This window comes from Chlorocebus sabaeus, chromosome 12 (genome assembly GCF_047675955.1).
Source record: "Chlorocebus sabaeus isolate Y175 chromosome 12, mChlSab1.0.hap1, whole genome shotgun sequence".
Classification (NCBI taxonomy): domain Eukaryota; kingdom Metazoa; phylum Chordata; class Mammalia; order Primates; family Cercopithecidae; genus Chlorocebus; species Chlorocebus sabaeus.
The window spans coordinates 68,305,617-68,321,853 of NC_132915.1; the positions used below are offsets into that span (position 1 = coordinate 68,305,617).

General features: G+C 47.3%; 1 protein-coding gene across 1 annotated transcript in view; it reads right to left on the reverse strand.

Annotated features, from left to right (window-relative positions):
* The window catches only part of GABBR2 (gamma-aminobutyric acid type B receptor subunit 2), a 419,145-nt gene that overhangs the window by 106,585 nt on the left and 296,323 nt on the right, over nt 1–16,237 (reverse strand). The window contains exons 8-9 of the mRNA XM_007968615.3: nt 12,393–12,453; nt 715–795 (exon numbers count right to left, since the gene is read on the reverse strand). Coding sequence (XP_007966806.1) covers nt 715–795; nt 12,393–12,453 — 142 coding nt within the window. The remainder of the gene's footprint in view (nt 1–714; nt 796–12,392; nt 12,454–16,237) is intronic.

The following is a 16,237-nucleotide window of genomic DNA, read 5'->3' on the forward strand; positions in this document are numbered from 1 at the left end:
CCATCCATCCATCCATCCATCCATCCATCCATCCATCCACCCACCCACCCACTCACTTGATCAATTCATTTTGTCATCAGATACCACCAAGTCTCCAACATGCGTCAGACCTTGGCAGGTGCCAGGAATTTAAAGTCAAATAGGATCCAGTCAGGGACTCATAGCTGAATCACCTAGTAATATCAATGTAAAGTGACAGTGGCCATAGGAGAGGCAGAGAAAAAAGACTGCAGAAGCAAGGAGAAGGGAGTCATTAGCTCAGCTGGATGGTAATTAAGGAAGACTGCACAAAAGAGGTGTCACTTGAGCTGGTTGTAGGAGCTGAAGAGGAGTTCTCTAGCAGAGGAGAAGAAATAATCTTCCAGGAAGAGCAGCAGATAGACAGGCCTTATTGCCAACCCAGTCAAACCCTTTGCCAGAGGAGAAGACAGACCTAAATTTAACAGGGCTACATTTAAAAAGAATTACTCCTGGCCATACAATGGTTTAAACACCTCAGTGTACACTTCATACAAACTCTAGTGACCCATTCCAGGTACTGGAGCCCGTACAAGTGATTGGAGCCCTGTGCTCAGTGATTGAGTGTATGTGTTGAGGATGAACCCTTGACCCCAAAAAGCCAAGGATGCTGAGCTTGTCCCTAACCCTTAGACAATGTCCAGGCTTGGGAGCAACTGGGCAGGCCCCCTCCTCTGAGAAGCCCAACTGCCTTACCTTGGAACCTGATGGTGTCATTGATGATCTCCAGTGTGTCGGCCACAGCGTTGTACTCTCCCACCTTCACCTCCCTGCTGTCTGTGGGGAGCAAGAGACAGTGGCCAGTTAGATTGGGACTTGGGTTTGTGTCTGGGTGCTCCTATTCCAGGCTCTTGCTCTCCTCACAGGCCCTGGGTATATTCTTGCAGGCTTCCCTTTCTCCAATGCCTCTTCTGGTTAGAATCACAAAACTTCTAACCTGATCTAGGCTGGAACATTCTCTCGTACTGTCTCTGTCTCATCAACTGGTTGTCCATCCTTTGCTTCACACCTCAAAGATGGGGAGCCCAGGCTCCCTACAACTGTACTCTATCTGGTATCAAGTTCTTCCTGGCCACTGAGCTGAACTGTCTTCCCGTAACATTTCCCCTGCTCTACTGGCTCTGCCCTCTAGAACCACACAGATCACTTTTGCTCCATCTTCCCTAGGATAGGCCCAGATACTCGAAGACAAAGACGGGTCATTCTGCTGACATGCCCCCCAACTCCTCTTTATACAACAGCACTTCAATCTCCCTGCTCCTCCACCCCGACTCCTCCTTGGGCCACATTCCACAAAGTCAGTCTTTCTGTAGGGTATAGACCCAAGGACTGACCAATGCACTTTAGGCATGATTTGGTCAGCAGTAAGTAGAGGGCACCATCCCCTCCCTCATTCTGGAGTTCACATTGCTATTATATGCATCCTCAGGTAGAATTAATACCTTTCAGAAGCCACATTGCTCTGCTATGTCATACTAAGCACAGTCTCCTACTGCCCTTGGCTCCTTGCACTTGTTCAGTGTGTTTTTAAACCCAAGTGATACATTCAAATTTACTCTCATCCTTCTTGCAGTTCTTGGTGGGTTTAGTTCATTGTTTTGGTCATTGTCAAGGATAAAGAAGATGAGGACTGGCCCAGAGTGGTGGCAGAAGAAATGGAGAGGGAGATCAGATTTAAGTAAGGTTTCTTTTTTCCAGGTAAAATCAGGACAATTGAGTGATCAAATGGGAGATGAAAAACAGGGGCACCAAGGTCATCCGAGGTTCAGTGGGGATAAGGGGTTTCAGTTCCCATCCCTGGGTGGGGAACCCAGGAGAGGGGTCCAGATACAAGGGGAAGAATAACGAGTTCCATCTTGGATGTGCTGAGTGTGGGGTGCCTGTGGAGCATCAAGGCAGAGATGCTTTTGAGTCTAGAGCCTAGGGGAGAGGTATGGCTAGGGGGTGAGCTGGAGTCATTGGCATGGAAGCTGGGAATTAGAGTCGGAGGCAGGAATGAGACCCCCAGGGAAAGTGAGCCAAGTGAGAAGAGGAAAGGACCAAGTGCAGACTCCGGAGGAGCCCTGACCCCTGCGGTGGGCAGAGCAGAGACTGGGAAGGGGTGGCCAGGACGCAGGAGCAGGGTGCTGGGAGGGAGTGGGCACCTTAGAAGCCAAGGAAAGGCACACCTTCACCACTGGCCGCAGTGCCACATGCCACAGAGAGGCTGGGAGAAGCCCCTTGAGCAGGGTCCGAGGATCTGGCATCTGGGAGGATACCGGTGACCACAGATGAAGCAGATTCAGCGGAAGGTTGTGGTTAGAGGGATGGAACAAGGGGCAGTGAGTTTGAGGTCAGAGATAGGGACCCCAGGGAAGAGCAGGCTTGAGAAGGGTGGGGAGCAGGTAGGAAGGGCTGGGGACATTGACCAAGCCTCTATAGTGTGCTGGATCAGTGCTATTTTCTGTACATTTTCTTACCTAGCTAAAACAGTGTGTGGAGTAGGTGGTCTCAGTCCCACCTTAAAGACAAAGAGACGGAGGCTCAGACAGCTTGGGGCTTTGCCCAGGGCCCCAGTGGTAATAAGAATAGAGCCCAGACTCAAACCCTGGACATTTTCCATAGCCCATGCTCTTCCCTGACAGGGGGCTGCCTCAGTGGGATTCCTGAGAGGTGACAGTTTGTGCCGAGTGCCCACTCCATGGACCACCTGTGCCTCCTGAATGTGAGAAGCACAAAGAGAAGGATCATCCACCCATCCCCAGATGAAGGCCTCTGTGAAGTGCAGGTGGGAGCTGCAGACCCTGGCCAGCAAAATGCCTAGAGGTTACATAGGAATTTCAAGGCGTACCCTGAGGAAATGCCTCCTGGGGCTCTAGCTCTAAGTGAATTTCTTTGCAGAAATGCAGGTGAGCTGCTGGTCCCTTAGAAACATTCAGAAAACAGAACAGGGAATCCCCTGAGCCACACTTCTGCCTGTGTTCCTCTGACCCTGGGTGGTGGAAACAGGCTGTAAAAGTCACTTCCTTCTCCCCACAAGGGTCCCCGCCATTTAGGGGGCATCACACTGCGCAAGCGGCTGTCGCTTGCCTGGGTCACCCGGCCCCTAAATGTCACATTAGCAGAATCTGCTGGGGGCTCCAGCATCCCTGCGCTGGCCTTTTGAAGTCCTGAGCCCTGCAGATGCCCCAATCAGGTCCTGCTGCTCAGAGGAGGCCCTGATTTATTTATTTGATGCACGGAGGCAGCGCATGAAATATGCAGGTTGATCAGAATCAATCAAGAGTGGGGAATGGTGTGGCTGGCACCCCACCGCACCCCGGCCACACAGCCTGCCCCTCTGACTCACACGCCCTGCTGTATGCACCGTCCCACGGCACTGAAATAATACTCAGCTTCCCACTGACCGTAATCATCATAATCTCTCCCTGGGGGCGGTGTTGGAGGCTCACAGGCGCTTCACAAGTTCCTGCATTTAATGCTCACGGCAAACCATGAATTGGGCATAATTCATCCTGGTCTAAAGAGGCAGGAGGAGCCTCAAATAGGTTAAGTACCCACTCAGAGCCACATGCTCAGCAGTGACCCAGCGGGCAACTGAACATGGGCCCCTAGTTCTGAATTCAGCATACTTTTACCCCCATACTGAGCAGGGCTGCCAATCATTCAGCCCACATTTGTTGAGTGCCTACTGCGTGCTGGGCTCAGCTCACGGTATTTCATGATAAAGAATCTCTCAAAAGCAGCACTGCAGGTGGTGGGAAGTTAAAGTCATTCCCATGTCCTCGAGCCAGGTGACCTTGGACATCCTGGATGCTGGAGAGATGTCTATACTAAATCCTCTAGTTTTATCATTTCATTCATTCATTCAACAAACATTACTAGACACCCATTATGTGCCAGGCTCTGTGCTAGGGGCCAGAGATACAGAGATTTTTTTTTTTTTTTAAATCACAATTGCAGACCTTGCATGACTGTATCTGTAAACTGGGAACTTTAGAATTGATAAGAGGGTTAAAAACGAGAATATATGCCAAGTTCCTAGCTTGGAACCTAATTCATGGTAAGTGTCCAATAAACTATAGTTATTTTATTCATGATGAAAGTAACTGTGGGCTCTAGGTGAGGTCCCCAAGCACTCTTCATATTTTCTTCCTGCCATCTGTTCCCCACCATGGTTCCTCCACTTGGGAGGCAGCTTTCCCTCCCTTTACCAAGTTAACCTGTCCAAGCCCTACCCGCCTCTTCCAGGAAGCCTTCCCTGAGTACTGTTCCTCCCATCCCAGTGTCCTAGTTGCTGTGGACTCAGGGCTCCGTGCATGACAGCTCTTCGTGTTGAAGCCACGTCCTATGTGCATCCAGGGCTTCTGATTCCTGCTGGTCAGCCTTGCTTCTGTTGTCCCAGGCAGTATAAAGTCTCATCCCCTGCACTCTGCTCAGGGTGCCTCCCGGGTCTGCAGATGGAAGGACTGTGTCCCCTGTATTCACCCACAGTCCAGCCAGGTGGTGACCATGATAGGCACACAGCCCTCTCAGCTCTTGGGCTTGTTGTTAACTCCTGTGCAAACAAGGTCAACTGGTCTATATCCAGTCTGTATCCAATCTTATTTGGGGTGTAATAACTGCCAGGGGTAGACTTGTCTTCTCACTTGGTTCTGGCTCCATACTGGGGGAACCAGAACGTGTCCTTTAGAATTTGATTGTTGTTGAAAATACGCACACTGAGACACAACGTATAACTCTGGGGGATGAAACAAAAGATGATCTTGGCTCAACAAAAATCAAAGATTCTATAAACGTACTTAATTATAGGACATCCCTCCCAAACTCAGGCATAGGAAAGAGCTAGGAGACAGGAGCCTCAGAGCTGGTGCTGGCTTTGCGGTCACTCTGTGAGTAGCCCTGGGGAAGTCCCATCCCCCACCTGGGTCTTGCTAAGTGAGGGGGCTGCAAGGGAGATCTCTGTGGCCCCCAACTCCTGTACAATGATTCTGCAACTGCTTGGAAAGGTCCTCCTCATTCCAAGCTAAAACCTGCTCCGTGCGACTTCCCCTCATGGGTCCTGGCTCTGTGCTGGGGCCCCAGGTCACTTTGGCTCCTGCTCCTGACTGTCCTTCGGACTTGGAACCTGGCGACTACGGGCCTCAACTCTACTCTTCCCCAGGATGAACAGCCATTTCTCAGGAAGTGATTTTTCACTTTCACCCCATCCTAATCTGCTTCCTCTCCCTCTCCCAGCAGCACCCCTCAGCAGCACAGAACAGAGATGGACTTTGTGCTCTACTGTCACAAACAATATGCCATTGCCACATTTTTCATACGTTTAGTTAACTGACCTTCGTTTTGAGATGTTTAACAGGCTAGGTGGACACTGAGCAAATACCCTGGGGTGTAATAACTGCCAGGGGTAGATGTGTCCATGATCTAGGCAAACTGGCCCAAGGGCAAGAGCTAAGTACCTGAGGGGACCCAGGTCATACACAATAGGCTATCAGCCCTGGGAGTGCTTTTTCTCTTCTTCTTGGCGACCTCCCTCAGGTCATTCAGAATTCATCTCGGGGCCAGGTGTGGTGGCTCATGCCTGTAATCCCAGCTACTTGGGAGGCTGAGGCAGGAGAATTGCTTGAACCTGGGATGGAGGTTGCAGTGGGCTGAGATTGTGCCACTGCACTCCAGCCTGGGCAACAGAGCAAGACTCCATCTCAAAAAAGAAAAAAAAATGCATCTCAGATGCCACTGCTTTCAGATATCCTTCGTAGTTTCTGCCAGGTAGACCTGAGTGCCCTCCTCTGAATGCCCACAGCTGCCTGTGCCATCCCTTATCACGCATCGCACCTTGCTGTTGTCTGTGTCTGCTCCTCATTGCACTGGGTGGGCTGTGGGCTCCCTGAGGGCAAGGATTGCATCTTACTCCACTCAGCCCCAGCAACCCCCATGCCCAACCGGTGCCGGCCAGCACCTGGCAGGTAGGGGGTCACTTCCTAGGAGTGACAGGAAATAATTGTTGAGAAACTTCAAAAGCACAAACCTTAGGACAAAAACCAAAAGGGTTTATCTACATCAAAATTAAGAACTTCTGCTCAGTCAGGACTTGAAGTGAGTTTACAGACAAGTGACAGAATGGGAGAAGATACTTGCAAAGCCTAAAGCCAATAAGGGATTGCTGTCTAGATTACATAAGGAGCTTCTGCAGACCGACAAGAAAAAGACAGTAACTTCAAAGCAAAAATGGTCAAAGGGCTGGGTGCAGTGGCTCACACCTGTAATCCCAGCACTTTGGGAGGCTGAGACAGCGGGAAGATCTCTTCAGGCTATGAGTTTGAGACCTGCTTGGGTAACATAGTGAAACTCCAACCTCCAGGAAAAAAAAAAAAGCTAGCCAGGCATGGTGGTGCACACCTGTAGTTCCAGCTACTTGGGAGGCTGACGTGGGAGGATTGGTTAAACCTGGGAGTTCAAGGCTGCAATAAGCTATGATCATGCCACTGTATTCCACCCCAGGCAACACAGGGAGACCCTTTTTTTTTTTTTTTTTTTTAAAAAAAAAAAAGGTCAAAGGATCAGAACAGACAATTAACAAATGACCCACAAGCACAGAAAGAAATGTCCAAACTCATTAGGAATCAGAGAAATGATACTTAAAGTCACAATATGATATTACTTTACACTTTTAGACTGTCAAAAAATGAGGGATCCAGGAAATCCCAAATGTGGGTGGTGGGTAGGGACACAGGAATCCTCTGCCAGTGGGCATGGATATGGGCATGGCCATTCTGAAGAGCAACCTGGCAGGTTTTGGGCATGTTCAATGTGCACGCAGCTTTTGACTCAGCAATTCTGCCCTTGGAAACCTGTCCTAAGGAAATTCCCAGTTGGATCCATAAAGGGACATGTATAAGGACATTTATTATTTGTGAGGGTGGAGAGTTGAAAGTGACCTGGGTGTCCGTCCCAGGGGCCTCGATGGGTGAAGTGATAGATGCGCCCCACCATGGCTCCTGCAGGGAGTAGGGAGGAGCCACGCCTAGAGGCACACCCAGGACCATGGAGATGTCTTCAGAAACAAAGTGCTGAGTGGAAAAAACAAAACTGAACAGAGAAGATACCTAAGCCAGTGGCACTGATGTACATGGCAACACGCATCTTGTAAGCACACATACAAACACAATATGGGGTGTTTGCCTTTCCTTGGGGGAGGTAGGAGTGGGATATGGGAATAAATGAGGGAAATAAGGGGGATAAATGGACACACAAGAGGGACTTTCATGGACCAATGACAATGACTGCCCATGAAATGAGGTGTGTGAATTGTGTCCTAAAGAAGCGCAACTGCACTTTTCTCAAGAAGTTCCTGGGGGGAGAGTGTAAATCTGGGGTCATTGTTAAGAGTGCCCAGGAGAGGAGAAGGAAGCCAACAGTTGTTATGACCCTTCTCTGTGTCAGTCACTGAGACAGGAACATCATAGCCTCACATCATCAGGTTCTCAGTCACTCTCAAGGCAAGGAAAATGATCACCTTCTATTTATTTACTTATTTTTAACTGAAATGAAGGCTCGAAGAGACTGAGCTTCTTTGCCTGTCTGCCAATGATCAGGCACGTCTGCTTCAAGCCTATGTATTTTCCACATGAGAGGGAATGAGTTCCCCATCGCTGGAGGCATTCAAGCAGTGGGAATGTTGTATAGGAGAATCAGGGCTCTCTTCAACATGGAAGGTCGATGGCTCAATGAAATCCAATATCTGTAAAATATACTGTCTTTTGGGTCACCTTTTTTAGGCTCCCTGAAAGGTAAATCCTGGAACATGAGGGCTGGGAGGTGTCAAGGCTAGGGTCAGGCTGGAAGAGAGTCCACATTCCCGTGTGTCCTTTGGTTCCTGCAGGTCCACAACCCTGCTGGTATATCCTGCAGGATTATGGACTGTGACTCCACTCTTAATTATATCAAGTTGAGTGACAGTCTAACGAAATGGCCTTTCCAGACCCACGACTTGGTGAAGTGAGCTACAATTGCAGGCCTCACAGACGAAAAGGTTATTAAAAACCAGCCTCGAGAGTCTCAAAGTAGGGTCAAACTAGCCCTGAAAGTATTCTAGTAGGTTCTGGGAAATCATCTTCCTGCTTTTATAGGCACTGGCATTCGGCCAGAGAGATTATGAAGCCCTGGAGGATCGGGGACTGTATCTTATTCAACTTGGTTTTCCCCAGAGGACTTGGTAAAGCGCCTGGCAGATGCTCAGGAAATGCGCACTGAATACAACTGTATCTGTTACCCTGAAGACCAAATGGTAATTAATGTCTGCAAATGGGAAGGACAAGTCTCTCTTTCACTAGGTACGTTCTGAATGACAATTACGTCATTAGAGTGAAGGAAGACCCCTTCCCTTCAAATCAGGTGCCAAAATATAAAACTCCAAAGCCTGAGCCCTTTATGTTGCATAGAAGCAGTGTGAAATTCAAGCACTTATCATTCCCCGAGATTCTTACAAATAGGCCTAATGAAGGCAGGGTCGGTGAGTTGGAGCGGCAGATGCTGAGTTTTCTCTAAGAACGGCAAAAACAAGACTCTAATCACAGCTTCACTCAACTTCCTTCCCTGCTGCAAATTCGGAGCCATGTTTAGACTTCGGCAGTAACATGGATACTTTTTTTCTCTTAAGGGGAAAAAAGCCAATTCTCTAGTATTCATCCTCATCTACACGCGGTGTCATGAAAATCAGCCATGGCATCAGGGAGGAGCATGGAACCTGGAGCTGAAAGGGGTTCAGGCCTGAGGCGTGTGCCCAACAGGATGCTAATACCTGCCTTACCTACGGCCAAGGGTGGCTCCCTAAGAATAGCACCTGCCTGAGACAAGGGGAAGAAGGCACGCAGTTTATTTGGAAGGTGATCCTAGGAGGCCCTGTTAGTAGTGTGGGGGAGTGAGACAGGGAAGGGAGCCAGGACAAGGTGCATGAGTGAGCAGGTTTCTTCGTGGGCAACCGAGGTTCGGTCCCACTGTGGGAGCTCTGGGAAAAGAGCCAGACACACCTGGGAGTTGCCTCACCCAAGGGGAAAGGATGCTGGGGTATTTATCCTCCCGTTCTCATCCATCACTGACACAGGGCTGCTCCTGGAGGCATTAACTCCCTGGACAGCTCATCACACAGCTTGGACAGCTTATTCAATAATCCATCATGGTAGATAAGGCACCTCTGAAACCCTTTACATTTGGAAAACCAACTCTTGTGTTGATATGCACATGCCCCCTGCATTCTGGTGGCTCATTTCAGTCCTAAAACAACATAGGTGCCTCTATTGGAGCAAGAGGATCAATGTCTATTTAAAAAACATGTAGGCCAGGCGCAGTGGCTCACACCTGTAATCCCAGCACTTTGGGAGGCCGAGGTGGACAGATTGCGAGGTCAGGAGTTCGAGACCAGCCTGGTCAATATGGTGAAACCCCGTCTCTACTAAAAATACAAAAATTAGCTGGGCATGGCGGCACACACCTGTAGTCCCAGCTACTCGGGAGGCTGAGGCAGAAGAATCGCTCGAACCCAGGAGGCAGAGGTTGCAGTGAGCCAAGATCGTGCCACTGCACTACAGCCTGGGCAACAGAGTGAGACTCTGTCTCAAAAAAAAAAAAAAAAAAAAAAAAAAAAAATCATGTAAACAGGAGCATCTGGACTTTATTGAAGGCCCAGCTGTGATCCTCAAGAAAAGCTGGACATAAGTGCAGAGAGAGTGAGGGGAGCATACTTGTGCCTGGGCATACGTGGGAATGTGCAGAGGAGCAAGCTGAGGTCCAGTCCCAGCTCTGCCACTAGCCTGCTGTGTGTCTCTGGGGGATACTACTCATTCCTGGACCTCAGGAATTCCTGGACTTATACCATGAATTGGTGGAATGAGATCATTGTTAAGGCCCTGACCTGTATCACCGCTTATATATCATTAAGTGTAAGGAGCTGCTATAGGGGTAAACGGCAGACATAAAAGCAGCCGGGGGTTTCAGCACTCCAGGGAAACCTGAATTTGCCCCAGAAAGGTGTCATAATGTTGACAAGGTGCTAATCATAATTGCTACTTACTTGCTGAGAAAAAAATATACTGCATATATAAAAATATATTATATGTATAGTTATATATACACATACTTTTCCATTTAGTTTTTCCCATATTCCATGAAGGTAGATAGGATTATACTCCTATTTTACAGATGAGGACAATCAAGAGAGGTGAAGTCGCTTGCCTGAAATTCTACAGTGAGTAAGTGAGAGGATCGGGGGTGGGTCAGCCCACAAAGCGCAAGCTCTGAGCTGCTGTTTGCTGTACTGCCTTCCTTAGAAATCCAGATATGCCTAAACAGTTGCTGGAGCTGGTGTTTAAACCTAGCGTATGAAAAAAAAGGCAATACAATTGGCATGCACTGGTAGCTGTGATCAGCCAATCCTTATTTTACAAAATACTCTCTTAGAATGATATAATTTTGAGAACTGGAAATGAGACAAGAGAATTTAGTTGCAATCACTCAAAAAAAAAAAAAAAAAAAAGTAAGTATCTTTGCCAACATGCTTACTTTGTTCAACCAATGAAGAAGTAAAACTTAACAAATGGAAAAATAATTACGTTTGCCTAAAATTACATCTTTTGTGCACGCCAGAGAGCTGACATGCGTTTCAATGACCTGCCACAGAAAGACGAATGGGTAAGTCTACAAGATTGCATTACAGTGTGATAGCGCTGAAGAACACCTCTCCTGATTGATCTGAATCCTGCTGGGATTTGCCTGAATGAATCTGAATAACTCACTCTAATTTCTTGCTTTCCCCTGGATGACACTGGGATCTGCTCAGTCAGTGGGCACAGGAGGCCCCACTCTTGTTTCGGGGTTTTCCAGAAACACTTGGCTGCTGAAGAACACTGTATTGAAGAGAGGTTCATCTAGTCGTTTTGGCTCATCACCCCGCTAATGGCTGCACTGGTCTGCCTCAAGGAACGCCCAGCCCTGTTCCTCAAGGATGCTCCTCACATGGCCCCTGTCTTCACCTCTGTTTCTTCCTCATCACACAAAGAAATAGGTCTGGATGGTTTCTGAGACCCTTCTGACAGCAACAGAAAGTTCAACACATGACCCAGTTTCTTCAAAAAATAAATGGCCTGTAAAAAGCAGGGGGTTATAATAGATGAAAAGAGACTAAAGAGATACTTCAAGCAGATGCAATGGGTGGAATTTGTGTGGATTTTCCAACAAGCCATCTGTGAAGACACCTTTGAGATGATCACAGGATCCACACAGACTGGGAAATTAAAAGATATTAAAAATTGTTTAATGTTTTAGGTGTGATAATAGTACTGTGATTATATTATAAAAAGTCCTTATCCAGAAGAAATGCATACTGAAGTATTTATAGAATGAGATGAGATCATGTCTAGGAGCTGCTTTAAAACACTACAGCAAAAAATGGGGGATGGGGTGAGTAAAGATGAAAGAAGATTGGCAAAATGTCGATAATAATTGAAACTGGGTATTGGGCACATGGGGGTTCATTATGCTGTTCTCTCTACGTTAGAGTCTGTTTGAATATTTCTAAAATCAAAACCAAAAACAGCTGGGTGCACTGTTGCATGTCTGTGGTCCCAGTTACTTAGGAGGCTGAGGTGGGAGGACTGCTCGGGCCCAGGAGTTCGAGGCTGCAGTATGCTATGAACGCATCTCTGGATAGCCACTGCATTCCAGCCAGGGCAACATAGTGAGACCCTTTCTCTACAAAAAACACCAAAAACCCCACATCAATGCAAACATCCTCAGAATACTAACTTAAACCCCACCACTCATAATCTCATAAGCTTTTTAGAGTCATGCGGGAAGACAGAATAGGCCAGGGAAGTACGGTTATCCCTAGGGATCCATGGGGGATTGGTTTCAGGATACCTTGAGGATACCAAAATCCCCTGACAACCAAGTCTCTGATATAAAATGGGGTAGTATTTGCCTATAAGCTACACACATCCTCCCATATACTTTAAATCATCTCTAGATTTCTTACAATGCCTAATACAATGTAAATAGTTGTTATACTCTATCATTTAGGGAATAATGACAAGAAAAAACAGTCCGTCCATGTTTGGTACAGATGCAATCATCTATTTTTTTCCTGAATATTTTCAGTCTTCAGTTGGCTGAATCAACTGACGTGGAACCCATGGAGATGGAGGGCTGACCATGGTGCGGCTGAGAAAAAATATTCCAAATAGGTTGAAACGAATGTTTTCAGATAAGTATTTTCAATTGGCTCTGCTTTCTTTTATCTGGAACATCACACTTGCATTCCTTTTGATGTATTATATTGCATAAAACAACATCCCCGAATCTAAATTTTATCAGCTAGAAAGAATAAGCATCAAAATGCCTACCTTGAAATTGAGTAAATTTAATGGTTCCCATTCTCTCCCCGTTCCGGAACACAACTTGACCCTAAAAACAAAACAAAACAAAACAAACAAGAATAAAAGAGAAATGCCACATTAGCCCGAATGCCACTGATCTCACAGCAATTCATTAACTGTACAATGCGATTATTAATACTGGAGGAAATACAGATTCCCGCTGGCCCACAGATGAAAATCATACTAATTGTTTTTAAATTGGTTGTGACTTTATCTGGTTAATTTGAGGAGCACAAAATCAATAATGGAACTAACACATGTGAACTGAAGCCAAGATAAGCATCATCATGATCACCATGACTATTTATTAAACACTCACGTGTCCTATGCTATAATGGGGATGGAGTCTTCTGGGGTGCTGGAAAGATGACGGCAAAGGTGGGGCCCCACCCATAAAGATGTGGGGTGTTGCTGAGTCTGTTTGGCTGGAGGACCAGAAGGGTGCTAGAGGTCTGCTGGTATTTCTTATTACGAACAGAGAATGTTTTTCTAAGTTTTTCCTGAATGGTGACGTCAGTCCCAATTATAACTGAGCTATGGTGCCGCAAAAAACTAAGCTTCTTGAGCCAGCAAGACCTGACTAGTGTCACAGGCAGCTGAGCGCCCCTCATTAGGGACCTTGGGGGCTAAACATAGCATCATCTTCTGCATCTGCCCTGCTGGCTTCCAAATGCTTGGCTAAATAAACCAGGAATTGAGAGATGGAATGTCATCTCTTCTTTCTGATGTATATCCCACCTAAAATTCTGCAACCATATGAGGAAATTGACACACACTATGTCACTGAATCTTTATGCCAAATGTAAGTGATGAGGAGATGACCCCCATTTTGCAGATCAAGAAACTGAAACTGAGAGAGGTTATGGACCTCACACAATTGTTTAAGTGAGGCTGCTGGGATTCAAATGCAGGTTTAATTTTAAAGTCCATGCTACTGCACTGTAGCATGTTGTTCTTGATCCAGAAGTAAGTTTCTTCCTGTCTTTCCATTATTGTGAAATTAGGAAAAGAAATGGTTTTAAAGGTAACCTGCATTTCTCTCACCGTTATGCTGTTGTGTCATCAGGCGACAGAGCACAGACAATGCTCTGGGTCCCACTGAAGTCGTGGGAGAAAACCCCAGGAAGCATTTCTCCTTAGGCAGAAACCTAAAGACTGAGGCCCTGCAGCTTCCAGAATACAGGGGGATTGCTCAACCTGATCCCAGAACGAGAAACACCTTCCAAGGCCATTGGGACACTTTTTCGAAACCCTGAAGACAGCTGTGAGTAGTATCAGTTTGAAACTAATGCCCTCCGAATTCCATATTCAGGGGAAGGTAAGCAACTCCCTGGAGTGTGAAAACACTTCAGCCAAGGTGAGACAGAGCTGTGATTTTATTTCTAGGGACAACTGAAAATCACAAAACACCTTCTAAAAGGATTACTTTTATGTAAATGGACCACTTTACCTGAGTGGGAAAGATCGTCCACAAAGAGAATTTTTTTTTGTCTGACAAGATGGAGATCTAATTTACCAATCTTCTGCCAAGCTTTGAAGAATTCCACAGGCATCTAGATTTAAAATGTGCACAAATTCTGCAGACTCTTTATTAGTGAAATTACAAAGTGTATGGAATGGTATTCAGAGCTTCCATGGAATGATACGGGAGTGGGGGTGAGAAGAGCCTCCCTTTACTTTGTGAACAAAACAAATCTTTGAAGTAAGATCTGTCACATTTTATTTTACTAAAAATAACTTTTTTACTAACAGGAACTCCTCCCATCTCCTTGATTTCTCCTTAATTTCTCAGGGGGTACAGTGGAAGTAGGCCAGAGTCTGTGTCTCACAAACTGGGTTCAGTCCTCTCTCAGGCAAGTTTCAGAACATCTCTAAATTATGGACCAAGCACAGGTCCTGGTATAGGACAGGTGCTCAGCAAATGGCAGTGGTAATTTTTATTTAAACATGTTTAATAGCAGGGAGCTGAAATCAAAAGATGTTAAGCACCAGAGAGCTTTCCAGTCCTTGGGAAGTGAGTTTCAACTCTCATGTGATTTCAACTGGCAAAGTGGAAACCACTGGGCCCCCAGCCACGATGTCTTCACCTCCCAGAATCATCAGCTCCCAAATGACTGACTTCCCAAACAACATGAGCCACTGTGCGTTCTGCCTACCGATGAGAGAAAGTAGAGGGCTTCTGTGACTGGGGGGACCAAGTGCTGATGGAGACACGGATGTGTAACTGGCTATGTTGAGGGTCTGCATCAGGGTTACCATGGCATCTGCTGGGTTTCACTGGCAAAACCATCCCTGCTACTCTAAGTATCGCCAACTGGATAGGGGACGACTGCGCCAGCCAAGGCAGCCTTGACAAGACCGGGTATGAGGGAGGCCACAGGCCAGTCAGGTGGTTCTCAAGAAATTCTACCCAATAGATGTCCTCCATATTAAAAGGTGGTCAATTTACAACATTCCAAAAATATTTACCTACTGCTTACTGAATACCCTTCTAGGGACTGCTGCCTGCTCTTGGAGAGCTTTTTATTTGATTAGGAGGGATAGCAGAAACAAGTCCACCAATGCTTAAGAAATTTCAGTTAGCGATGAATGCTATGAGGAAGATCAAAAGGGTGATGGGAGAGGGAAGTCATTTTTTCATTTTTCATTTTTTTGAGACAGGGTCTCGCTCTGTCACCCAGGCTGGAGTGCAGTTGTGCGATCTCGGCTTACTGCAGCCACCACCTCCTGGGCTCAGGCGACCCTCCTGCCTCAGCTTGGGATTACAGGCACATACATCATTACACCCAGGTAATTTACTAAGGGAGCTGCTTTAGTTGGGTAGTTAGGGAAGACTCTGCTCAAGACGTTACATGAGAACTGAGACCTATCTGGAAAGAAGGAAATATTCCAGCCAGAGGGAAAAGCCAGGGCAAAGACCCTCAGGTGGGGAAGAGATTGGAATATTCAAGGAACAGAAAGGGCCAGCATGGCCGGAGCGCAGTGAGGGAGGCAGGGTGGTGGCAGATGCATAGGTGGACAGGGGCCAGGTCACATTCTACCCAGAGACCATGACGAAGTGTCTGGACATAACTCTACGTGCAATGAACAGCCATGAGGGTGGGGTGGTAGAGAATGGATGGTAGTGTGGCAAACGTGGAAGGAGAGACTCTGGAGGCTCTGGCTCAGTAATCCAGGTGTGAGATGGTGGCTTCAGCGAGAGTGATGGCCAGACTCTGTCCCTCCCCAGCTCAGAGTGCGTGGCGAATGTGACTGAGCACTGAGCCCAGAGCAGCGCCTGTCTTCCATTCCATTCCTCTTATTCTGTGTGGTGGATGCCAGGGGTGTGCCCAGATACCCTGCTCAGGATGGAGGCCCTCCTCCCCAGCTGCTAGCATCTGGCTGCTGTTGAGATGCCTTGCACCCAGTCAGAGCTATGCTAGTTCAGGTTATGCCCCCTCCCTGGGGGCAGCCTGCAGCTAGCAGTCAGTGTGAAGGGTCATAGATCTAGCCCCACTGCCTCGATTCAGGACAGCTGTGAAGGACCATGGGATCCCGAGGTCCCCTGGGATTGGCTGAGCTCATGATTGCCACTGCATCACATTTTGACTTCTCCTGCTGCCCAACACTACTTGGCTTCCTCCCTTCCAGCTTCTGTTCCGGAAAACATTTCCTGATAAACTTCCTGTATGCAAATCTTTGTCTCAGAGCCTGTTTCCTGGGTAATCTAGTCTCAGATACCCTGTCATCAAAGGTCACTGGGACTGGCTCTTTCTTGACACCTGAAGGAGCTGAGCAACAGGGCAGGGTGGGAACAGATGCGGCAATGCTGC